The 26,323-nt window shown below is 42.2% G+C and overlaps 1 protein-coding gene across 2 annotated transcripts in view; it reads left to right on the top strand.

Moving 5' to 3' along the window:
* The window catches only part of PPP1R16B (protein phosphatase 1 regulatory subunit 16B), a 175,205-nt gene that overhangs the window by 65,268 nt on the left and 83,614 nt on the right, over window positions 1-26,323 (top strand). For both annotated transcript variants that reach the window (XM_060230928.1, XM_060230929.1), the window contains exon 2: window positions 1,537-1,944. In XM_060230928.1, the coding sequence (XP_060086911.1) occupies window positions 1,698-1,944 (247 nt within the window). In that variant the 5' untranslated portion in view covers window positions 1,537-1,697. The remainder of the gene's footprint in view (window positions 1-1,536; window positions 1,945-26,323) is intronic.

Genomic DNA, 26,323 nt, shown 5'->3' with positions numbered 1-26,323 from the left:
CATCCTCTGCATAGAAAGTTAGCATGTTATGGAGGAGGCCAGGATTGACATTTAGATTTTTGTATGCAAAGAATTGCCCTGACCTGGATAACTCAGGCTAAACAGATCTCACCAGGTCTTGGAAGCTAGGCAAGGTCAGCCTTGGCCAGTATTTAGATGGGAGACCTCCAAGGAAGTCCAAGGTCACAACACAGGGGCAGGCAATGGCAAACCACCTCTAAATGTCTCAGGCTTGAAAACCCTATGGGGTCACTATAAGTCAGCTGTGACTTGATGACACTTTCTACCATCACCATGCAAGGAGTTATTTTGTATATTGGGAGTGTGTGGTATGTTTTGTATGCTGGGGTGTTCAGTATGTTTCTATGATATACTACATCTGAAGGTAGACTGGGATTCATGTGATTGACCACCTAAGTGAGAACTAGATCTGAATATATGCTGATATTTGCTGGAGACCCCAGACTAGAAGGGGCCTTGGGCAAGCTCCTGTCTTTTTTTTTTTCATGCTTCCAGTTTCTTTCCAGTCCTTGCTCTCTCTCCTTCTTTCTACAACTATTTCTTAGCCAAAGGCCTCAAGTTGCACTAAAATTATAAAAAGAAATGAGATTATGACTCCCCATTTCAATTGATAAAAATAGAACAGAATTTTTACTACAAATCAAAATAAAGTAAATTTTACCTGAGCGTGAAATATGTTCAATGGGAGTTATGAATCCCAAATATATACTGTATCTAATTTTTTTGTGTGGAAACTGTGATCATTTTTGCACACATTGATACACACAGAGGTTTTTGTCTGTCTTGGCTTCAGAACTTTGGCAGTTTTACTAAGTAGGGGGGGAGCATCCATGTGAGGTCAACTTTCCAAGGTTTCTCCATCATTGATAGCCTGTTTTCAAACATAATTTTGTATGGTCTTCTGAAAAGGATGTCGTCCAGGCATATGAGCGAATAATCTGGGTGAGAGGTTGTCTGTTTTTTGTCATGCCTTCACTGTAGGGCTGCCAGGTCCCCAATGGTGTGTGTGTAGGGGGGTAGGATTACCAGCAGGAAAAAGCAGCTGATGGTGGAAAATGCACACATAACTCCTGTACAGGGACTCCAGTGCCATTCTAAGTCCCTTGCATTTGCTACAGAGTTCTTTTTCAAGCATACAGTATTATATAATCAAATATGATGCACAGGCCAGAAGACAGCCACATGAATAACAGTAAAAAACCTGTTCTGTAATATAAGTATTTCCAGACTGGTGTAGTAGTTAAAGCATGAAACCAGGATCTGGGGGAGACAGGTTTAAATGTCTAGTCTGCTGTGGAAGCTTGCTGGGTGAACTTGGGCCCATCATACATTCTCAGTCTAACCTTCCTCACCAGATTATTTTGATAAAATGGAGGGCAGTAAAATAGTGTAAATCACTTTAGGTCCCCATTGGGGAGGAAGGCAGAATATAAACAAAGGAAGTAAATAAATAAACTTGACTTGGGTTTGATCTGGCACAGACCTTACTTTATTGTTTTCTGGTCTTCTTTCTAGAATCCCATCATGTGTTCTTCAGACTCCAGGAAGCACTATCCATGGATCAGCCACAGAATGTTCTCTTAGTCCTGGGCAGTTTATTCTGGGTGCCCAGATTGGGCTGCTAGTCCAGCCAGAAGTGAGGCTGACCCATTTCGCCTCTGAAATCTGACCAGGCGATGGACTCCCACATGGACCTGTTGACAGAGCTCCAGCTGCTGGATAAGGTACCAACGCTAGAGCGGCTCCGGGCAGCCCAGAAACGCAGGGCTCAACAGCTGAAGAAGTGGGCACAGTACGAGAAAGAGATGCAGCACAAGAAGAGGAAACACGAGAAGAGGAGGAACGTGATCAGCCGCAAGAAGGTTTCTTTTGAGGCCAGTGTTGCACTGTTGGAGGCTTCATTAAGGAATGATGTTGAGGAAGGTAAGAGCTCTGGAGTTACATACATCCCCTCCCCTTGCATTTGACAGGTGTTATAGAAGTGCCAAGCTCTGCACAGGATCATTAGTGGTTGTAGTATTAACAGAAACTTTTGGTCTTACTGATATGAAGCACCAGGGCTGGGTGTGTGTGTGAACAGTCTGATGAGGGGAGTTATTTGGGGCTGAAGTTCACAGAGTTGTGTTTGTTCCAAATCTTTGACCACTCTCAGTTTGGTGCTCTCATTTCAATCATTTGGTTCCCTCATTCCAGTATCCTTACTTTCCCTCTTTCCTTGAACTGTGGTCTAAATCTCTTCCCTCTATATTCTTAGTGCATGAACTTTGTAAGGTCAATTTTTATAATGTTTTTGGTAGAAAGGTCACCACAAGGTGACTTTTCTATCTCCCCCCCCAAAAAAAAAAAATTAAAAAGAGGATCGGAACGTCTTCTAGAAAGTAAATTCTGAAAATAGTAGCAGGTGATCTAAGGAAAAAAACCACACACAATTATTTAGCAATAACTACATGTTTAGGACTGAGACCAAAGTTTCATTAAAGCAAACTTTGAAGTGAATTCAAGGATTATTGTTCAGGCACAACGACTGAAGAATTTTGACAGTGATCAAAGGAATTTAGATGAGGCTTAAAGAATTTCTCAGAGATTGCCTGAATTTCTCAGGAGGATTCAGGACATCCTGGGGTTGTTGCTGGATTTTGCCTAAAGAAAAACTCAAAGTGACTTTAGAGGATGAAATATTTGAACGATTTTTGAAGGAAATCAAAACAGTTTCTGAAAGACGAGTGATATTTCTCAGGAGGGCTTTCATGAATTCCTAGCTTGTCCCCTTATAACAAAATAAAATCAGATTTGGAAAGACAAGGTAAAGTTACCTTGGTTTGAAAGTATATTTGTTATAAGTATGGAAATGGGTTCACTTAGAAAATGTCTCTCTTACTTTTCTGTGGTAAAGAAAGAACTCATGGTGGCTTAAAAGTAAAATATTTAAAAACTTAAAGCAGGCCCACATGCTAAAAAAGATGTGAAGATGGTGATATGCCAGCAAACAAAACATGTGTGGTGGGGAGGCAAGGTTGTACTTTGCCAGTCTCATGAGAGCAAGCCAAACCACAGTACTTCTTCAGTACCTCAGAGGCTCACCTTAAGTCTAGCTGATAGTTGCCATGGGTCCAGGAGGCAATTATAGGCAGATGGGGTTGATCAAGGTTTCCCAAACTTTTCTTTCCCGTGGCCCGGTTATTTTTACACTTCTCCTTTGTGTCCCACTAAAATTTGGGGGTGGAGCCAGGAGACTTTGGGGGTGGAGCTAGAAGACAGGAATTATGTCATTTCCTGTGGTGTCAAGGACCAAGTGATGTCACTTCCGGGGCACACTGAACCAAAACTCCACCTTTTTCTGTGATGTCACTTCCAGGGCACTCCCCCAAACCTGCTTCTTCTTCGGAAGTAAATTCAATTTCAGAAAAATCTCTCTGAAACTCATGCTGAGCCAAAATGGAAGTGGAAGGTGGGCGGTCCTCTCTTTTCATCCCTGCACCTGCATGCACCAATCTGTTTGTGTATTCTTCTCCAGCTTGCAAGCACTCCTGATGCCCATGTTCAATTGCCTGTACCCACCTACACATCCCTTCCTCAACAGTACTGGCCAGTGTATGCAATTGGGAGTGCTGTTGCCATTGCCATCAGGAATGCCAGCACTGTGTATTACCCACACTGGGCCCTGGCAGCTGCTCTACCTCAAAATATGCTGACACATTTAGTAGGCCCTTCCTTCAGCTGCTTCTACTGGATCCCTGCCTCAAGCTACAACCAAGCTTGCTTGGTTTCAAGAAAATCTTTCGACAGCTATTTTTCATACTTTTCTTTGGTTGAAACACAGGGAAATTGCTGTGAAGGGTAGCAGAGAATTGTATTGCAATTAATGAATTAATTTCAAGTTATATGAAGTTCATACAAGCTTTTCTGCAGTTATCTCAAAAAGAATATTTGTGAGGGACTTGCAGCTGGCTGTGTTTCCCATGCCTTTAAAAGCAACCTGTTGTGCAGATACTTAGCCAGTGAACTACTTTAATCCTTTTTAATATCTACAGGAGGAGTTTAATTTTGGTGTCAGACAGCTGTTAAAAGCAGGACCAATAAAATGGTGCCAAGTTCATAGTACCATCTCTTCCAGTGCTGTTGAAATATACTGCAGTAATCTCCAATAATCTCTTTCTGCCCCACACCTCTTACTCTCACTCACTCACACAGAAATTTCATAGAAGGCCACCTGGCTACAACTGGAGGTGAGAGAGAGAGAGAGAGAGAGATTTGTTAGTTTCCTGCATTGTGCAGACTAGATGACCCTGAAGACCAGGGGTGTCAAACATGCATTTTGGGGGCCAAATCAGGCCCCCAGAGGGCTCCTCTCAGGCCCTCAAGCAACTGGCTGCCATCTGCGTCCTCCTCCTCTCTTGCTTCCTCCTGCGTAACAGCTTGCTTTGCCAGGCTTGCTCAATTGCACAGGAGCTACAGAGCAAAACCTCTATTTTCCCCATTTGTTTCCATGATGGTATGATTTTTGAGATCTTGAGAGGGGAAAATGTTCAAGATTTGATTAATAACATTCCTTTTTAGTGATAATTTCAGAGGAGTAAATATGGATTTGCTGTGGATACAGCAATTGGGAGGTTATTTGTAATAAATGCTACCTTTTTTGCTGCTGTGCTGTTCAATTTGCAAGTTTGTTTGTCAAAATATGATTTGACTATAGTCTAGACTAGGACAGAAATTACCATTAGATCCATTAGAAGCATTAGAATGGTTTGAAAGGAAATACCATGTCTGAACAATGAAATATTATACAATAAGCTTCTTTGGAATCTGAGAGATGAAAGTAGGATCGGCCCAGATATTTCCCCGTTGGCCTTAGTTTTTAGGTTTGTTGTCCAAAGGGGAGAAAACACTTCCTGGTAATCAAATTTTAAGGTTTACAGATTGGCTTGTTTTGAGGGAGGATGATATTGTCTGAGAGAGGAGGTAAATGAAATTATGAAGAGAAAAGGCTTTCTCCTCAGTGTTCACAGACATTTCATTTTCACGTTTTCTATATGGACTATTAGGAGAAAGTTTTGAAGGAACTATATAGGAGGAGGTTGTGAATCAGGGGCATCTGATGAAGGGAGCTTCGACTCAAAAGCTCTTGTTGTTCTGTAAGGTGTTACTGGACAAAGACAGCTCTTCTGGTGCACCAACATGGCTGCCCTCTGAAACTGAAGCAGGGTTTTTGGTTTTAAAGACCTTCTAAAATCTGTATGGTTTTAAATATTGTGTAAAAAGAAAAATAAAGGAAAAATTAGATGTCATGTCTCTAGATGGGGATTCTTATCTCAAGACCAGAGTACCAAATGCAAGGGAAAGTAATCCTGTCACCACCTCAAACTGGTGCTGTGAATTAGCTTACAGATCTGCCATATCACACACCTCTTCTGCTACCCCAAGCACTCAACAGGTTGCTCCTTATACATATTATCAGCTGTCAGCCTCGGTTTTGATTTCCTACCCCACCTCTGTCAGATGGTCTCCTTTCCTCTCAGTCAAGGGGTGGGCCCATATCTGTACTGACTTGCAGTTAAACCAACTTAAGAATCTTTTTTTTTAAATAGGCTTTTAAATTTAGGGTGGGACCATTTCCATTTGGGGAGCTCATTTTCAAAACAGAAAAATCCCTGTCTTGTTATGTGTGTGTTAAATCTTTGGCAGTTCCTTAAAAAGAACGGTGCTGCAAATTCCACCTACCTGACCTGTGCCAAGTCAAGATGTCCCCAGGTCATGTTTTAAAAAGCTGAAAATCTCTTGTATCAAGCTATAAATGGTCTTGACAAAAAAATCTTTTGATAGTATGACTGAGCATAGCGGAGTGCTTTAAAAGAGTAAAAGATAATTTAAGGAAGGGTTTTATTACAACAAAGCAAAAGTTTCTGAAAAATACAAGTGTCATTGTTCAGCTGCTACATTTCTGGTGTTAACAATTCATAAAGTATTAAAATATGCATGGAGTCTTGGACTTGGTGCCAAGGTTATACATGCTTCTGCTAACTGGTTATGAGAAAATCATGATTCCCCCCTTCTCCTGTTCATTTATTTCAAGCTCCTCATATTGCAGCTTCATGAAGCAAGAGACTAGGCCTTACCCTTTTCACTCTTGATAGACCCCGGTGGGCAGCCATGTTGGTCTGGAGCAACAGAACAAAGTTGGAGTCCAGTAGCACCTTTAAGACCAACCAAGTTTCATTCAAGATGTAAGCATTCGTGTACTAAAAGCACACTCACATCCTGAATAAAACTTTGTTGGTCTTAAAAGTGCTACTGAACTCCAACTTCCTTTTCAGCTTAGGGGCAGTAGGACTGCCTTCCACACAAACCGTAGAGAGCAGGAAGCCCACCCCCACATATGATACCATTCTCATTCCAAGCGTAGTTTGGGTGTTCTTGGAGCTTTTCCCTTTAATCTGGAGGACAAAAACTAAACTTGCCTCCTCCTCCCTCAGATTAAAGGGAATGTTTAGTACTGACTGCAGGAGACTGTCAACCTGGACACTCCCTGCAGTGCCATTATGATGAGAGGTGGCAGAGCTAAGATCCACTACCAAATTGGTGTGGGGCAGCCTGTTGCAATGCACCATTTGGCCCCGCCCCTTAGCTCTATGCCCCCCACCCCCCCGCTGTGCTTCCTGGCTATGCACACAGCCCAGTAGAGAGGGAAAGAAAGTGAAGGGAAAGGGTAGAGTCTCTGGTCCATGGGGTAAGTGTCTCAGTATGATTATTGTTGTACTATTGTGTTGGCGTGACAGGGGGAAAAGGGAGAAGTGGTGGTGGTGGTGCATGGAATTGGTGTGTAGAGATGCTGTTTGGGGGTTGCCAACTTCCAGGCACAGCTCAGAGAATAATATCTGATCTCTAAAGTACAGAAATTAGTTCCCCTGGAGAAAATGGAAATAACAGAAAAACCACCAGAAGCAGTGAAATTTACACAAAAACGTGTATAAATACATTTTAGTGCAAGCTTAAATGAAACTTAAACAAAACAAAACTAAGGAACACTGTGCTTTCAACATATGAATTTTCCCACAGTCTTTCAGTAGCCCTGTAAATCGGCTTCCTTTGAGTAGACTCAGTTGTGGACAGTGCCCGACTCCTAAGGATGCGGAGAGAGTAAAGAAGGAACCCCTTATGAAAGAACTCATGGTTTCGATCACTTCGTCAGCCTCCTTCTCCTGACGTTACACGAAGCCTCAGCTCAATTTTTTCAGCATGGGTCTATGCATGCTCTCATCAGTTGCTGCCAGCTCTCCTGATGAGAGAGCTGGCAGCAACTGATGAGAGCATGCGTAGACTCATGTTGAAAAAATTGAGCTGAGGCTCCATGTAACATCGGGAGAAGGAGGCTGATGAAGTAATTGAAACCGTGAGGAGTCCTTTCATAAGTGGTTCCTTCCTTACTCTCTCCGCATCGTTAGGAGTCAGGCACTGAGGAAAAAAGTGTTCCCCCACAACTGAGTCTATTCAAAGGAAGTCGATTTACAGGGCTACTGAAAGACTGTGTGGGGAAATTCATATGTTGAAAGCTCAGTGTTCCTTAGTTTTGTTTTGTTTAAGTTTCATTTAAGCTTGCACTAAAATGTATTTATACACGTTTCTGTGTAAATTTCATTGCTTCAGGTGCTTTTTCTGTTATTTCCATTGATTACACCGGTTCCAGTTGTTTTGACCATCACCCCTGGAGAAAATGGCTGATTTGGAGGGTGTACTCTAGGGCAGGGGTCCCTAGTCCCCGATCTATGGACTGGTCCCAGTCCATGGCCTGTTACCATCCGGGCCACAGAGCAAGGCAAAGGTTCTGCACCGCCCCATTCGCCTGTCTGGGACCTGGGCAGATGAAAGAGGCAGTGCGACCTTGTTCCAAAGCACCACCTCTTTCATCCAGCTGGGTCCTGGACATGCGGAAGGGGCAGCATGACAGCGACCTTCGCCTACCTCTCATTTAAAGATACCCCTGGGGGGCAGGGATGGGGCAGTCTGGGGCAGCAAAACCCCTAGCACCCCCACCAGTTTGTGGAAAAATTGTCTTCCACAAAACTGGTCCCTGGTGTCAAAAAGGTTGGGATCCACTGCTTTAGAGCATTATACCCCAGGGCTTTTTTTTTTTTTGTAGAAAAGGCCCAGCAGGAACTCACTTGCATATTAGGTCAGACCTCCTGATATCACCATTATTTCACACAGAACTATTTTTTGGGGGGAGATCCCAGCAGGAACTTATTTGCATATTAGGCCATACCCCCTGATGCCAAGCCAGCCAGAACTGCATTCCTGTACGTTCTTGCTAAAAAAAAAAAAGTCATGTTATACCCTACTGAGGTCCTTCCTCTCCCAAGGCTCAACTCCTGAATTTCCAACAGTTTTCCAACCCAGAGTTGGCAACCCTAGGCCAGGCCTCAGATTCAGCAGGAGCTTACAGGAGCACAGCTCCTGAACCTTTCTGAGGGTCCCCTCTCCTCCTCCCCACCCACCTTGTCCATTTAATAGTAGGAGCAGCTGCATAACAATCCCTAGACAGGAGAGCAGGCAGCCAGCCAGCAGCCAGGGGCTTTGCCACACCCCCAGCAGTCCTCATTGACCCATGGAGAAGTCCACATCACCCTTTCTCCATTTCTTATGTGATTTTGGGCACTGAGTGGCTTGCTGGCCTTTTGACTGGGGGGCAGAAGAGCCCCAGGTGAGCTAGGCCTGCTTGGGCTGGCTGGATCTCTAGCCAGCCCAAGCAGGCCTCACTTGCCTGGGGCTCTCCTTTCTTGCATCGGGTTGCTTTTGGCTGGGGAGGGGCAGCATATGCTAATGAGCTCCACCATCTATTTTTCTACAAAACAACCCTTGCCCTACGCCATCTTCTCCTGTACCCATACTGCTTGCTGCTACTGTGGTGAGGATCATTTTTACATCTGTGTGTGGATGCAGGGCAGGTAGGAGGCAATATCCTGTTGCGTGCATTAATTAATAAGGATTTTAGCAGAAATTAGGAAGTAGGTCTATACTGGATGCTGCATTAATTTCTTTGATGACACAGGGCATCCCTTCAGATGCAGTGTTTTTAGCTGACCTGAAAAAAAATACAACTGCAAGCCACTATTTATTGCATTGTTGACTTGAAGAGAGAGAAAGTGATGTGCATGCATTTGAGAATTAGCTTGAGGGTCAAACTGGTCATGAAGGAAAGCAGTGATCTTTTGAAGGCAAGTTACAGTCTAACAAAATCCAGGTTTGGATGGAGAGAATGAACCATCCCTTGACAGCTGTGATCAATCCTTTAGAGGAAAAAAGGCAGGGATCCCCATTATTTTCCTTGTGAATCATTTAAATTAGAATGGTTCCAATTCTTCTTTTCCCGCTTCTTCCCCCTAAGCTATCTTTATTTTTGGGTCTTTGACGAAGATGCATTTCATTAGGGCATTTTGGCAAGCATCAAAGAACCAGGAAAAATCTGGATTTCAAACATGAGAACGTGTGGAAACCTCCACTACTTTGAAGTGCTTCATGAAATATCTCCCCTTTGCACACACAAAAGAAAAAGATTTATGCTACTTGGTATTTATGATGCCACTTAGATTTGATACTCATTTGTCAGGGAAAAGCTCCAAAAAGAAAATCTGTTGGAGCTTTAAGATATCCTATTTCAAATGCTGTTGTTTATTTGCCTTGTATCAGCCCCAGGTTTAGGTTTCATTGTACACAGTTCTGCAGAGAAGCAAAACAAGAGTAATCCCTACTTAAAAATCTGTTCATCTAAAGTGAAGATTGATAGGTGGGCAAAAAGAGGGAAGCAAGATGAAAGGAACAGTGAGGGGATTGAGATTATCATGATAAACAGTGTGCCAATTTTGTAATATTTGTGCGGGGAGAAAAGCACAGATAAATCTTAGAGACTTGCACAAACATTATGGGCTGGATCCCAATTCTTCTGTTTGCATGAGTTGTGTTTATTCATGTCTTGCTTTTCCAGCAATCATCTAACAAAATGGTTTACATCCATGAAGATAGGTGTGCTTAAAGGAGGATTTTTGCCCAATTCTCTCCTCTCTCAGTGGACTCCTTCTTATTGTGCCCCACACCATTCTCACCATTCTGTCACAGTGTCCCACACCATTCTTCCACATATTGCCCAAGGCTGCTTTTCGTGGATGCACAATGATCTGCAGTGGGAGAAGGGGGACTTCCACTCTGCTGTGGTCACTGTGCTTGGAACCCAACCTCCTGTCTTTGCAGCCATAACCAGGAGGTTCATTTATCGTACTGTAAAGTAGACACCATCTCTCTTCTCATGTGATAATTGCTGTCACTTCAGATGGATAGTTGCTTCTCTGCCCACTGTAAAGAGGTCTATAGCTGCAGGAGATTGCTTGATGATAGTAACCATTTGGATTAGGTTTACATCTATCTAAATGGTTGTGGAAGTGTAACAAGTACCATGCGGTGCAGTAACTGCAGGTAAACATAAACTGCACATTACCTCTCTGATGGTTTATGGGCAGTATTGATGGATGGATGGTCCTCAGGAGTTGTTGTAGACTTGGGATACTTAACCTTAAAGTGAAAGAGCTATGTGACGTTTTGAAGACCAGAGATCTCATGGTAAGATTATTTCATCAGAGTATATGTGGGGGAATGGCAGAGAGGGGAATTGAGATGGCAAGACAAAAAAATACATCCTGATAGCAGCACAAACCAGTGTCATATATGGATTATAAATGTGTGTGTGTTAAATACCATCCAGTCACTTCCAACTTTTGGGGACCCTATGAATTAATATCCTTCTAAACATCTTATTGTTAGCAGCCTTGCTCAGGTCTTGGAAACTGAGGGCCATGACTTCCTTTACAAAAAAGTCAATCCATTTCATGTTGGGTCATATACATTGTAGGTTAGATAGAGCCTGCTAAACAAACAAACAAACACAAATCCAGTGGCACCTTAGTGATCAACAAAATAAGAACCTAGATAGACAAAGTAGGATTAGCATAAAATGTTATGCCAGATAAACAAATACAACAGGAAGTGACAGAAGGATATTCAAGATATCAGCAGCGAGAAATGCTACTGTCTTGCATATCCTTCTATAACTTCCTGTAGTGTGTGCTACCTTACGCTATGCTATAAGTTTTGTTGTTCTTTATGGGTTGATTTTCGTAAGAAAGAGTTCATGCCAGGGGGAGCATGGACCTACCCTCTGAACTCCTACACAGTTATATGTGATTTGTATGTTGTTCTCAATTCTCATGTTCTCTGTTCTTGCTCCAATTTCAGCCATCCACCCATGCTGTTACCCTGAAAATGATCCATGAGGAGCTATTTGGCCCATCTGCAGAAGACATAGTTTTCTACAGTTGGCCAGGTTGTTCCCACTATGGTCCAATTTAGTTCTGAACAGCAATACAGGGGTGGAAGCCTGAAGCTCCTTCTGTGTGCTGCCACACTTCCAATTCAGAGCAGGGACAGTGCACACAAGGAGCTTGAGGATAGCACACAAGTCATGTATGACTTTGTGCTTGTTCATGGTCTGTGTCTGTGTTCCCATCTCCACTGAGCACTGTCTTGTGAAATCAACCCTAAGTTGCCAATTGAATCCTGTTTAATATTGCCGCTACAGTTTGACATGTCTGCTCAACTGGAGTTAGTTGGCATTGGTTGAACAGAAGAACATGATCTGTTTAGTATTAATTTTGGCTGTATTGGCGATTCTCTTTTTATGATGACCCTTTAATTCCATCTTCAAGGAACTGTAATGATACTGAGCACAGTGGATTCTGATATGCAGTGTAGACATCCTCTGGTGATTGCTCATGGATCTTTTGCACCACTTTCAGTATAAAAGTAACTTTCTTAATTAGATGAGCACTTTCAAAAAGAGCCATTAATTAGCTTTCATAAATTGATTTTTCTAATCATACTCTTTTTTAATACCTTTGATTCCCTTGTTGTCCAGACCTTTACAAGGTGCCTTAAATTTTCCACACAAGGAAAAATCCTTTGTAGGATCATTCTAAAACTGATATGTCTGTGCTGATTCAAACCTGAGGGTGGCATTTCTTACGCAACTGCAGTTTCTGTCTAGCTGAGATAAACTTCTGTATAGTTCCGGTTCTGTTTGCCTCACCTTCAATTAGTACCTTGTCACCCACAGAAGAGTTTTTAAATGCTTCTTTTAAAAAGAAGAAGAGTTCCAAGTTTTTCTCTCTCCTACTAAAGCTCTAGAATGCAACTGAATTTCTCCTATTGTGTTTTTTTTCCTGTTTGACCTGTAAGAGTGCAGGGCATTTAAAGGGGCCATCTGCTTTGCTATCTTTGTATTGCCAAATAACAACAGGGAGACCTGAGGCTGGAGCAGCTACCTTAGTTGTGGTTGGCATTGATTTTGACTACTGAATGTAGACTGCCCAGGCTGTCAACCAATTAAAGAATGTTTAGTTCATTCACCTTCCAACTTTTACTTTTCATTGATCTGTGCTTGTATATTTGGAGTTCAATAGAAGTTGTCTTTCTTAGTCTGAGAAAGCAGCATGGTTTCTTAACAAAAACTGCTGCTTCTTTCTAGGTCATATATTATACTTCAACACTGTATCTCAATATTTTTATATCTTGATGTTATCTGGAAATTGGAATGTAGAATATGGCCTATTACAGGGGTGGCCAATGGCAGCTCTCCAGATGTTTTTTGCCTACAACTCCCATCAGCCCCAGCCAGCATGGCCAATGGCTGGGGCTGATGGGAGTTGTAGGGGGAAAAACATCTGGAGAGCTATGGTTGGCCACCCCTGGCCTATAATGTTATCATTACTGTCATTTCCAGGTTTTGGGCCTGAGGCAGAGAATGACTAGGACCCTCCCTTCCCGCCTCCCTTCAATCCACGTGCCACCCATCTGCATGTTTGTCCTTCCCCTGCTCACTCACATGCCTGTTTCAGTCACCATGCTTACAGGTGTTGGCACCACCTGCATGCCCTTCCTGGTCTTAGAATCATAGAATCGTAGAGTTGGAAGGGACCTCTAGGGTCATCTAGTCCAACCCCCTGCACAACGCAGGAAACTCACAAACACCTCCCCCTAAATCACAGGATCTTCATTGCTGACAGATGGCATCTAGCCTCTGTTTAAAAACCTCCAAGGAAGGAGAGTCTACCACCTCCCGAGGAAGCCTGTTCCACTGAGGAATCGCTCTAACTGTCAGGAAGTTCTTCCTAATGTTGAGCCGGAAACTCTTTTGATTTAATTTCAATCCATTGGTTCTGGTCCTACCTTCCGGGGCCACAGAAAACAATTCCACACCATCCTCTATATGACAGCCCTTCAAGTACTTGAAGATGGTGATCATATCACCTCTCAGCCACCTCCTCTCCAGGCTAAACATCCCCAGCTCCTTCAACCTTTCCTCATACAACTTGGTCTCCAGACCCCTCACCATCCTCTTCTGGACCCATTCCAGCTTGTCTATATCCTTCTTAAAATGTGGTGCCCAAAACTGAACACAATACTCCAGGTGAGGTCTTACCAGAGCAGAGTAAAGCAATACCATCACATCACGTGACCTGGACACTATACTTCTGTTGATACAGTCCAGATTGCATTTGCCTTTTTATCCACCGCATCACACTGTTGACTCATGTTCAGCGTATGATCCACTAAGACCCCTAGATCCTTCTCGCACATACTACTGCTAAGACAGTTGGGCAGAATGTGCAGCAGGAATGCAGGTGGCTGACAGAATGGTGAGAGAAGGGAGGGATTTGGTGGCAGTGATCCCTGAGATAAATCATTAGTCTCTGGCAGCTGTCTCATCTTGGGGTATGTTGATGCTGGCCGTGGTTATGGCAGTAGGGCCCAAACATTTTTATAAATGAAGTCAGATACCATAAGTATTGGATCCTGGTTGAAGAATTTCATTGAAGTTGATTTCAGCAGAGAGTTGTCTATTACCTGTTGTTAATGACCTCCAACCAAAATATAGCTAGTTTTGGCTGTACAGATGAAAGAAAACTCATTTTGTGCTATCATAATTTAGTAGAAGGAAAATAAAGAACCCTCTCATTTGTACAGCCTCCAGATCTCTGTACCTTTCAAGATCAGTCCCACCAATTAAGCTGAGTTTAGTTCATTCCTCAGCTGGTTAGACAGCCCTTTAGATTAATGCATGGTGAAGAGCTTGAGCCAAAAGTTACATCCACAATTTGGCCAAAAGAAATGCTGCCCTTTTCCATGTGTGGTAATTATGACCGTACTTCACAGTAATTATCAGGTATCTGTCAAAGGCTATAGCCCATGGTACAGTGCCTGGTGTGCATGAGGTACCTGGTTTGATCTCTGGCATTTCTAGCAATGAATCATGGGCAGCATGTCTGGGAAAGGTTTGTGAGAGTTACGACCTTGGAAAAAGCTGATATCAACCAGCATATACTGTGCTAGGCAAGACGGGACTGTATTGCTTATGGCATATTGGACTGTGAATTAGCTGTGATTGAGTAAACTTGGAACCTGGTGAATAGGTTGGCACATCTGTTATCGCATTCAAAAGCAGTGGAGTTGTGTAAACTCCAGAGAGTAATAGACAGAATGGGGAGGGGACATTGGGACAACTTTATGCAGATAACCAGGGCTTTTTTTTTTTTTTTTAGCAGGAATGCAGTTTTAGCTGACTTTGTGTCAGGGGGCATGGCCTAATATGCAAATTAGTTCCTGCTGGGCTTTTTCTACAAAAAAAGCCCTGCAGATAACCATAAATGGTGCAATGGGATGTTCAGCATGGTCACATCAAACTTCAATGAGAATATGATTGCTAACTGAACATCCTTTGACTGAACTCCTTTTTAACACACAAATGGGAGTCCCCTCTCCTGATTGCTTCAGTGGTGGTGTTTGATGTTCACTTCAAACACTGGAGTAAGCTACTTAGCTTCTGTGCAGTAGCGGCTTATGCTGTAGCCTTGGTAAAGAAGCTGCAGTTGGACTTTATAAATTGTAGCTTGCTGCTGCTCTGCACAATCTGCAAACTCCTCTGAATATTTACAGCCATATATCACAACAGAATTCCTTTAATGTCCTCCTTGCCTGAAACATTTCATAAAGCTCTTTCATCATTAAATCTTTTTGTTTTGTTTTGTTTTGTTTTAATACAGTTGCAAGGAAGAACATCCATAACTTCCCATTTAACAGCACTATGACTGCATGTTTGTTGCTGTAGGGTCCCTAACAGGCAGCAGTGTTAAAAATATTATTGGCAGATCTACAAAAGAAAAGAGGTGACTGGATGAACTGTTAAACCAATTCTGTTTTGACGCAAAGCAATGATTCAGGACTGCGTTAAACTGCTTAGAGAGAGGTTTATGTCCTTTTGAATGGCAAGCATGGTGCACCAAAGCTGCTTGTGGGCAGTGTGCAAACATGAGTTAAATCTATACTGTGAAAACATTGCGTCAGTTTTTGCACCTTATGGTGGAACAGTCCTGCTCTAACCTTCAGGCCCCGTTGCACCCTGCCCGCCAAGGTTTTACTGACACCAGGAGGGTTTTCTCTCTCTCTCTGTTAACCACCACCGCCTGACCTTTGTAGGAATTCCCCACTGGAAAGGTCAGGACTCCCAGCTTCCCTTCCAAGTTCTGAGGCCTCACCTTTGCATCTCCTGCTATCCAGCGCCTGGTTACCATGAAGACAGCTTATTGCCTTGTGCATCACTGGGGGAGTAATCTGACTTCCTTCTCCTTCTTCCTGGTGCATTGTAGATGCTGGAGGTCTATGTGGCACAGAGAACCACTGCCAGGATCAAAAGTTACAAAGTATTTATTAGAAAGAAAATGTTCACAGGTGTACTTTTAGTGCAGCACCAGATTGAGCAAGGGATTCAAAAGAAAAGAGTAAGACACTGTTCCCCTGCCCCTCTCTTTATACATGCTCTACCAGATGTTGAATATAAGGCAGGCTCCTTGGCTTAGAAAGTTACAGATTTTTATAGCAGTATCATTCCTTCAAGTCTCCTTCAGGTGTGCAGGCCAGCACATGGCAGTGGTCACCTCCTCCAGATCTCAGTTAAGAGCTCTGTTTGCTTTGATGGAATCAGCACTGCAGAGCCTTCCTCCTTGCTTCTTGGACTTTTATCATCTCTCTTTTCCCTACCCACTGTCCAGGTCATGCTAGGTCAAAGAAACTTTCTCTGAAATCTCCAGAAATTTCTTCCTGAAGTTCTTCTAGTACTTAATACCTTCAAATCTCTGTTCCCTGCTTGGGGGGTGGGAGAGCTTGTCTATCCCATTGTCTCTTGCTACACCTAGTCACATTCTGAAAAGGGTGGCTGTGGCTTGAGACTGGAAAGCAATTGAACTCTTTTTCCTGCCTGTTTTCTGCCCAGAGAGAAAAGTTTTGAAAAACACCTGGTGAAGGTATTATTGAGTTAAGACTACTAGGAAAAAATTCATTTCTTTACACACCTAAAAGTTCAGAGTTCGCATTCCCAGTGAAGTCTAGCTCTAGGGACCTCAAAGGGCAACCAGGTTTTTCACATCCTGGTTGCTTCTGATTCTTCCTAGGAAGAAACTGTAAAATCATTTCTACATGGTGATGCAGAAAGATGCTGCAGCAGCATGCAATGTAAGAGTGGTGTCTACACCTAAATATGTGTACCCTACTGCTGCTTCCTTACCTTTCTGCCATTGCATATGCTATAGAAGCATGACATGCTGTCAGTTTGGTGCCCCTTCCACAGCCTGTAACACCTTCCTTTCCCAACCTTTCTCTGCTGAGCCATGCTGCGGTGATACAGTATGGCACTGCTGGGAAAAGGGGGGGGGGCTTTTTAAACAGCTGAAAAGGGGAAGGTGGGGCTTAGTTATTGTCCCCCTCTCCCCAGTGACTGCAGGTAAGAGCAGAGTGGATGATCTGCCTGCAGCCAGCCCACATTTTCATGTTTAAACTAGATCACAGGAGGTTTATTTTTGAACTGGTTCAGATGGGAGCCACACAAGATATGCCTGTATTGAGTCTGATGTCATCTGAGTGTTCCCAAATACTAGGGGGATTTCCCACGGCCCATGCAAATAAAATCTGTGCAGAAGCAGCTTAAATCAGATTGGTAAAGTAAACCAGTAAAGTGTGATTTCATTTTAGATACCAAGTAAATGTCTTGTGGTATGCACCGCAGATATCTCAGAGGTCTTCATGTGAGCTGGTTATTGGCTGCCAAGGCAAATCTATAGTAATTCCTGTAATGAAAGCTAATATAACTGGATGTTTCTAGTGTGTCTTGAAACACCGGAAATGCAAAATCTCACTCTGTATCCTGCCTCATACTTGTACAGTTGTCTTTTCCTTCAGCTTTTTTTTCTTTCTCATTTTAAGTACCTAAGTATATTATTCTGAATTAGACCAGTGGTCCCTCTAGTACAGCATCCTGTCTCACATAGTGGCCAAGCAGTTGCCCAGGAGGGTCAAAAAATGGTGCATAGAGGCTGAGACCCTCCCATTATGTTACCTCCCAAAACTGGTATTTAGAGGTTTTCTGCCTCTGCATATGGAGGCTCCCTTCAGTATTTTGTTTCATGCCCAAAACATACGACTTCTTTTTCATTGCTAAATTCTCAGCATCCTTTTTAAACAGCAGTTGCTGTGGTGGTTGTCAAGGCAGCTAATAACCTATGCTAAAATTCTGGTGCACAGAAAGCTTTTCCTGCAGGTTTTCTCTGGGGAAACAGTTATTTCTTTCCCCCTTGTAATAAGCAACACAGGTTTGAGAAGCATTATTGTGTCTTTCAAATAACAGGTGAATGTTCTCACAGATAATCGCATTCAGAAAGAATTGCATTTCTTCAAGCCTGCTTCAAGCCTCTCTTCCTTTTTTGAGTTACCAGATAAACTTTGCAGGAATAGATAGACATACAGAAGAAATCACACTTGCATGAAATCATACATACATTCATCTGGAACAAATAGCACACCCTGGCTGCCTGACATGTTTTGTGTTGGTAATAGTGCAAATACTCTTTACGCTTTTTAAATTTAAGAATTGAGGCTTACAGCCAAAGATCTGGCTTTTGAACCTTTAAGGCTTTGAGCGCTCAGGGTCCAAAGTATCTACAGGACCTTCTCCTCCAGTATATCCCCAGGAAAGTGCTGTGCTCACTGGATAGCAATCTGCTGGTGGTGCTTGGCCCCAAAGACATCCGACTGTCCTCAGCCTGGTAAAACTCTTTGCTGAATACCATCAGGGCCTTGTGGGACCTCATGCAAGGTGATGTTCCGCCAGGCTTTTGGTTGGGGGCAGAGATGGTTTTCAAACTGGTTGGCACCCCCCCTCCAAACTTACGCTGTTCCTCCTTCCTAGGGTTGCCAGGTTTGTGTTGGAAAATACCTGAAGATTTTGGGGATGGATTCGGGAGAGAGCAGGGTTTGGGGAGGGGAGGGGCCACAGCAGGATACAATGCCATAGGGCCCACCCTTCAAAGCTGCCATTTTCTCCAGGGGAGCTTATCTCTGCCAGCAGGAGATCAGTTGTAGAAGAAGAAGAAGATAGAAGATATTGGATTTATATCCCGCCCTCCACTCCGAAGAGTCTCAGAGATGGCTCACTATCTCCTTTACCTTCCTTGTAACAGCAGGAGATCTCCAGACCCCACCTGGATGCTGGCAACCCTACTCCTTCCCGCTTACCTGTGAGGAGGTCAACAGTCCACAATGGGAAACAACTAAAAAACTCGCCATCAGACATTTTAGACTTGTTGTATTGTTCTATTTAATCACTCTTGATTTCGATGTTTTTAACCATATGTTTTACATTGCTCAGAGCCCTGCAGTAGCACAAATGTTATAAATAAATTCACAAATATTATAAATAAACAAACAAACAGATAAGCAATTCCTCACTTCTCTGTTCCTGGAATGTAAATATCACCGCTCTGTCCATTTCTTAACACTCCCTCCCATCCTTCCTATGGCATTTTCTCAACTAGCATGTTGAGAGTATTCTACCTGGACTATTAAGGAAACCTCCATGTACACTCCTGGGTTTACGTATTCCCCCCCCTCCCACTCTGAGCTGTTTTAGGTTGGAAAAACAGAGTGGTGGTGAAGGCTGACACCATGCCTTAATGCATGCCCCAGTCATCTGAATTGTATCCTGCGAGAATGAGGAGACTCTCCTCATGTGTAATTGTTTCAGAAAAATCATGTGTAATTGTTACAGAAAATATAGGGTGGGATTCCTGGACCCAATCTGCGTTCTTTGTAATGCATAGAGCCAAACTGCAGTTGGCCACAATTTGTATCAGAGTTTCTATAACCCAGCTCACCCTACAGCCACATGGTAGTTGTGGAGAGCTCACCCATGCGCTGCAGGACTTGATTCAAATTGGAACCATGGCACTAGGGGAGGAGATGCTTCAGCCTCACCCATGTGTCATTTTCTTGAGCTGAAATGTCCTTGGTGGTTATTTATTTTTTTTGCCCTGCCACTGTTCTGCAGCCACAGTATTCAATGGACCTGGAGCACAGTAAATAAGGCTTACCCCCTGGAGTAATTCTGACTTGAGAAAATGGTTTTGGGGAAGACTAGAGCCTCTCCTCCTCAGCACTCTCAGTCTGAATAGGACCCTGTGGTGCTTGGTAAGTAAGTTACTTATAGGGAAAATAAGCTGGGTCAGGAGAAACCATAGCCCGAATCATGGCCAAATGTATAGTGTAGTTTGGTCCTGTGAAAATTGTGTCAGTGAGAGAACTCCTCCTGGCTTAGGGTTGCTAGCCTCCAGGTGGTGGCTAGAGAGTTCTCTCTGTTACAACTGATCTCCAGGTGATAGAGATCAGTTCGCCTGGAGAAAATGGCCACTATGGAAAATGGACTTCATGGCATTATACACCATTGAATTCCCTTCCTGCTCTAAACCCCACCCTCCTCAGGGTCCACACCCAAAATCTCCAGGCATTTCCCAATCCAGAGCTGGCAACCCTGCTTCCCATAATTCTCCTGTAACATATTTTCCAATGTTGTTTTTAGGCAGCAGCCTTCCTTTAGCCTGTTGCATTTTGGGGGTCTCTGTCCTGGAGATCTCCTAGAATTACAACTAATCTCCAGATTAGACAGATCAGTTCCAACTGAAGAAATGACTGCTTTGGAGGGAAGACTCTGTGCTCCACCCCTAAATTTCCAGGAATGTCTAAAACTGGAGTTGGGGGCCCTACCATTACCTTCTCCCCAAATGTTTACTGCTTCTTTGTGTGAACAGCTAAGCAGCTGCGTTTACGATACCCATAGATTCTTGTGCATGCATCCCCCCATGACATAATGTCTGCTTGGCCATTTCCTTCTAGAGGCTTTATCAGTGCCACAAAATCTCTTGGTACATTACAATATAGATTGTTTGACCTACATTGGTTTCCCTGAACAATTCTTATTTAACTATTTTTTAAAAAAACATTGTAGAGTTGAGGGATGTATGTGATTTCCTCCCCCCACCCCCATCTTTTTTTAATTTTTTTAATTAATCAGATTTTTGTTAACAGATTTTCAGTTTACAATAAAGAACACTGTAATCTATCACCTCAAATAATGCAGCCTTAGTGAGGATATAATAAACAAATTTAAAAAAAAACAAGAAAAAGAAAGAGTAATTCATAAAATATAGAACCAAGGAGCAGTCATACAATTATACTGAAGAGCATCCAGTAAAAATACATTCTATTGACTGATTCTACTGTAGGAATGTACAAACAACTGTCCCAATATTCTATTAAGAAATCCAGTTAATCAAACTCAACTAATTAGAGCTCACAGTTTTTGTATTCAGACCATAGGAGAGAAAGTGAGCCCAGAACATATTAGAAACAGAGCATATCATGATAAAAACGTGGTTTTTTGGGAGAATATTATGTTTGGTGAGATATTCCGCTATTTGGAACCAGAACACAGTAAATTTTTCTTGAGTACATTCTGTTAGAGCATCAGCACTATAAATTGAGATTTTACTTAGTAGGAAATAATCCCACAGTCAGGTTCTCCAAGCACGTATTGAAGGCAGAGCCTTGTCTTTCCAGTGTGCAGCAACCTCCAATCGTGCTACTGCCAGCAAGAGGGCAATCCTGTCTACAGAAATTTTGTTTGATGGTGCATTGGGCCACCAGCCTAACAGAACAGTCTCTGGATGAAAGGGGAGAGATTCTCCAGTGATTTCCTTAATTTCTTTTAATATAAGAACCCCAAAATTATGAATTTTAGGGCAGGACCACCACAGATGTATGAAGTCACCACCTTGTCCACAGTCTTTCCAGCAGAAAGGGCTACTAATAGTTTTCATGCTATAGAGTTGTTTAGGAGTATAATACCAACGGGTAGCCATTTTTAGAGTCCGGAATCGTATGTTAAAATTTTTTGAAGTGAAACTGAAGGTATTCCAAAGTTGACCCCAATCCTCCTCTGTTATTCTATTTTGACAGTCGTCTTGCCATAATTTTAAATAATGTGGTATATTTTTTTTGGTATCACCTAGGAGTATTTTATACAGTTTTGACACCAGTCCTGATTCATTGGATTTTTGATTCTTTAGCAGGATTTCAAAAGCTGTAAAGGGTCTGATTGAGTTTTTATGAAGAACCGTTGTGATTACCAGATGCCTGAGTTGAAAATAACGGAACCAATGGATTGGTTCCCCCAATTTGGTCTCAAGATTAGATTTTTCCATTACTTTCCCTTTGTCTAAAAGATCTATAAATCTAGTTATGCCTTTCTGACGCCAATTCTCAAAAGCCTGTAATTCCCTACCTGGAGGGAACCATGCTTGGTTCAAAAAGGATAAGAATTGTGAAATTCCAGGAAGTAAAAGTCTCTGTTTTTTGTCCCAGATGTTTAATGAGGACTCCAAAAAAGGATTGGCAGTTTGTGCCTATGCTTAGGAAGATTCCAAAAATAGTCTTTCCAGGAGCATGGGGAAGTGTAAGTACCCTCTATTTGTCTCCAACCATCTGGAGGCTCATAAGAAAACCCTTCATAATGTTTGCAATATTGGAGGCCTCGTAGTATAGCATTAAATTACACATATCCAAACCCCCCTTCTTTGCTGGTTTATACAAAGTGGTAGCAGAAATTCTGTGTTTCCTGTAGGCCCAGAAAAAATCTACGATCAGTTTCTGCCATGAAAGCATTGTACCCCCATCTTTCATAATATGCCTTTATTCATCTGTGTGTCCTTGGCAATCTCAAATAGTCTTGCACAAGTTAATGTCTGTTGAAGTTGTTGCTATACACTTTGAAGAAGAGGACACAAAGTCTGCCTTCTTGCACTTTGGTATATTTAATTTCTAAATGGCATGAATGCTTCCACGGAGGTTGAGTCTACAATTCTGAAGGAAGCTCTGCATTTCTAAGCAAGAGCTGAAGCAGAATCCTGGTCTCTCTGAATAGATCTAAATAGCAGAACTGTGATTCTGTGGATAGGTTTGGGAGGCTTGTAATCTGCTTCTATCATAGGGAGGGGATAATGAGTACAACGTCTATTAATGACACTTCTGAAGTGTCTCTGTGTCTGTAAATATCCCCAAGAGTTAAAACTCCCATGGCTATGCAGGAAGAGTTCCTGTTGTTCCAACAGAGTTGGAGGACGAAGATAACCACAGGCTGTGATTGTATCCTGTAGCGCTTACATCCACCCAAGTATACAAATGTTACATTGGTTTCATCCTTATTTATCTCTTTTCTGAACTGTTTATCTTTCTATAAATCGCAATAATAAAAGTGTTTGAATTTTAACTTGACCTCTTGCATTTCCTTTAAAATAAATGGAATGCTAGCTGTCTGTCTAAGGAATTATTATATTTCATCATGTTATCTATTTATCAATGTTTAGATCCTGTAACTAATATTAGTAGGGAGCTCTGTTTAAAAATTGATCACACAATCTTACCTGTAGTGAGCCTGTTATTGAAAGCTGTATTATTTTTATAACATCTGCTAAATTACTTAAGGAAATTAAGTAAGACTATGTTTTTCTTCAGCTGGATTGCTGAATACCCAGATCCAAAGATATATTGAAATGTCTGGTAAAAAGCCTGTCCTCCTGGTCATACGTATTATTGGTTAGAAGCTGAAATTTCTGTTGGGTATTGTTTCTCAGCATTTGAAATCGATAAGTGTTTTGTAAGGAAAAATGTTATTAAAATCACACTGTGCAGCAGTATGATCTTGAGTAGAGTCACCCTCTTCTAAGACTGTGGAAGTCAAAGGATTTAGAAAGGTTTAACTCTGCTTAGGGTTGCATGGCAAGGATGCAGTTGTATGCACATTTCTGTCAGCTATCATTTTGACAGATGCAGGTTCAGGAATATATAGAGTGGATCCTGTGTGAGCTAGGGACACCAGACTTGGAGGGCATGTAGAGAAGCTAGTTTTAGTTAATTTTAAAAGGTGCATAACCTGCCCATGATGTCCATATGGAAACCGAGTAAGTCAGTATACATCAGTAGCCACTACCCAGCCAGCTGCCATAATGAAAAGGGATGGGCATCAATCAGGAAAATTCCGTTCAGTTCATGGTTCGTGGCATGGCCAGTTTGTGAACCATGAACAGGTTCATGAGGTTTGTGACTCAGTAGAACAGCCCCCTGGCATGCTAGAGACACCAAACATGCAGGGGATTTCTAGCTGACTCTCCTCTACCTGCCCTCCATGTTTGGTGAGGATTGGATTTACAGAGTCCAAGTTACAGCTCCCCAAAGAAGGTTCCCCCAGGAAAGTGCTTTCTTGAGAAATGACTAATTTCAAACCAGTTTGTGACGTGGTTAAAAATTTGTGGTGATCCATGGTTCGTGAACAAGGCATGTCACAAACACCTTTTCCTGGTTCGTGCCCATCCTTATAGTTTATACATCTTGTTTAACCTGTTTAGTAAACAGGAGCCTTCCATTACTTCTAGAACTTTCTTGACCTGACTCACATTTTCTTAATTTTCTCCCTAATTAGTATGTTATGTCATACTTTTTTTGACAGTTAAATGGGACTGTGCTTTTAACTCCCTCCGGCAAGACTGCCTGAAATAAACCCTTTGCTAAGAATAATCCTTGAATGTGTCATCCCAGTGGATTCACTGACTTGGATCACTTCTAATTCAGTGTTAGAGTCTAAACCATCCGTTGTCTATCATGCCTTGTTAGCTCTGACTTTTCCACTAGCCCGAGACTGATGCATGGTTTGTTCTTGTGTATTTAAATCATAAGATCCTTTTAATTAGGGTATTAATGAAGCTGCTAAACATTGCACAGAAAGCAAAAGCAATTGCTGCCTATTTGCAATAGGATGGTCTCTAGAGGGGTAGTGTGATTGGACATTTTCCAAGCCAGTGGGACTAACAAGGGATCAGACACCACAACACGGAATCCAGTTCCCATTGCATGAAGCAGCTGATGAAGAGAGCAATAATCCTCAGTTTGGATATTCTGCCTTTTCCAGGTTAAGGAAAACTTGCGTGTTTTTTGCTGTTGTTGTTTTTGCCTAGGGATCCTTCAAAAATCTTGGAGCTGGCACTGATCTGTAAATGAATGAACACATGTGCCTTCCATGTGCCTTTCTTTATTCAGTATGACAGGCAGCTGCTCTCTTAGCAGAATGCCCTTAAATTCTGGAGAGCATATCAGAGTCTTAATGTTAATGACTGCTGTAGGCAAAACTCTTTCCACAATTTACATTTTGCAACAGAATTTGTTGTCTTAAGAATCCTGGCTTAGGCCTCTAAGTCTGTAAAGATGGAGTAGGTGGTTTTGAATAGAATTTCAAGGGTTGGGACTTCAGTATCCTGGCTCTTCTCAAGGATCAATAAAAGCAGAACAAATAATGGGAAACTTTGGAAATAATACATTTAAACTAACTTCTCTTGGCCAATACATTTTTGCTTGGTTTATGCAACAATTAAGTATGTAGTCACCATATGAAGAAAGAAACGGGATTGTGCCCCCTGTACCTCCACCCGCTCTTCAGGTTTTCTGAACATGCTGTTCAGTAGGCTCAACTGATACACATGGAGGTTGCCATAAGTATTCTGCATTCTGCTACATTGATAATACACTAATTATTGTCTGAACCAGACTTATGGACTTGCCTGCTGGCCATTCTGTTGGTGCTTTTGCAACACCTCCCAGTTGAATTCTGAGCTCTAGAAATGACGTTTGATATATTTGATCAGTCTACAGTTGTATGTTTCAGGTCTAAGCTCAGCTCACTCTTAAATTATGTGTTTTAATTTAAAGGACCATGAAATTTGTACGTCATTCCTTTATTTAAAAAATTTGGTATGAATGTTAGCAGCATGATTCTGCATTTGAACTTTGAACAACAGCTCAGCCTCTATACCTGGTTGTAAGAGAAGGGGAGAAAAAAAATGCAAATAGTGTTGTGCTGTAGCAGCTGAAGTGTGGCATCTGGGTTTTATGTGAATATTATATCTACGGTGATGTTATGACTTTGATGGATTAGCAGGACTAAAAAAAAATTGTAGCAACAAAATAACCTAACCTTGGCTTTACTCCACCATCTGAGTGTGAATAGTTTTTCCACTTGGCAGTGGTCGCCCAGTTTAGGAATGTGATTTCTAGGTCCACCCTTTCCCCTCTTGTTATGGAGGAAGTGATTCTGCTTTCTAGGCATGGCACAGGAAAAGTGGGGAAGGGGGTTCCAGCAAAACTCATCACTTTAGCGGTCGATTCTCTCTACCTCTGCCTTTCACCAGGGCACCCTGATGCAATCTAGACAGGCCAGGATTTCTGCTTTTCTCAGAAGTCTTTCTAAAATAATCATGATTGTATTTGATTCCCCACACTGCAATGACTGTTGACAAAGCTACTTCTCTTGGCAGTATCCTCCATAGTTTAGGCTGCTAAAGGTAGCCTGAGAAATATCCATAAGATTTAGATCAGCTATCTCCAATGTGGGGCCAAATGACATGTTTCCTGGTGCCCACTTTCTTCCTGATTCTTGGAGATAAATCCAAAGTGGCAAATGGAGTGGGGAAAGAAACAGAAAGTTTTGGGTGGCTCGTTACTAACTGATTGGCACTAAGCTCGTCCCAGGTAGATGCACCACAGCCATGTGGTCTTTTCTTTTTCTTTTGTATATATACGTTATTTTAGAAAACAAAGTAATACTGTAGAGGGGATACAGAAAGGAAAAGAGGGAATATATAACATAATTGTATATATCAAGGATAATTATATATTACAGAGTGTATAAAACAGAAAATATTTCTCCCTATCATCTTTTTCATTATATTTTAAAAAGACAATATCTATAAAATACATGTGCTCTTGGTTGGCCATAGAC

This window comes from Heteronotia binoei, chromosome 2 (assembly GCF_032191835.1).
Source record: "Heteronotia binoei isolate CCM8104 ecotype False Entrance Well chromosome 2, APGP_CSIRO_Hbin_v1, whole genome shotgun sequence".
Taxonomy (NCBI): domain Eukaryota; kingdom Metazoa; phylum Chordata; class Lepidosauria; order Squamata; family Gekkonidae; genus Heteronotia; species Heteronotia binoei.
This window is presented reverse-complemented; position numbering and strand designations above follow the sequence as displayed.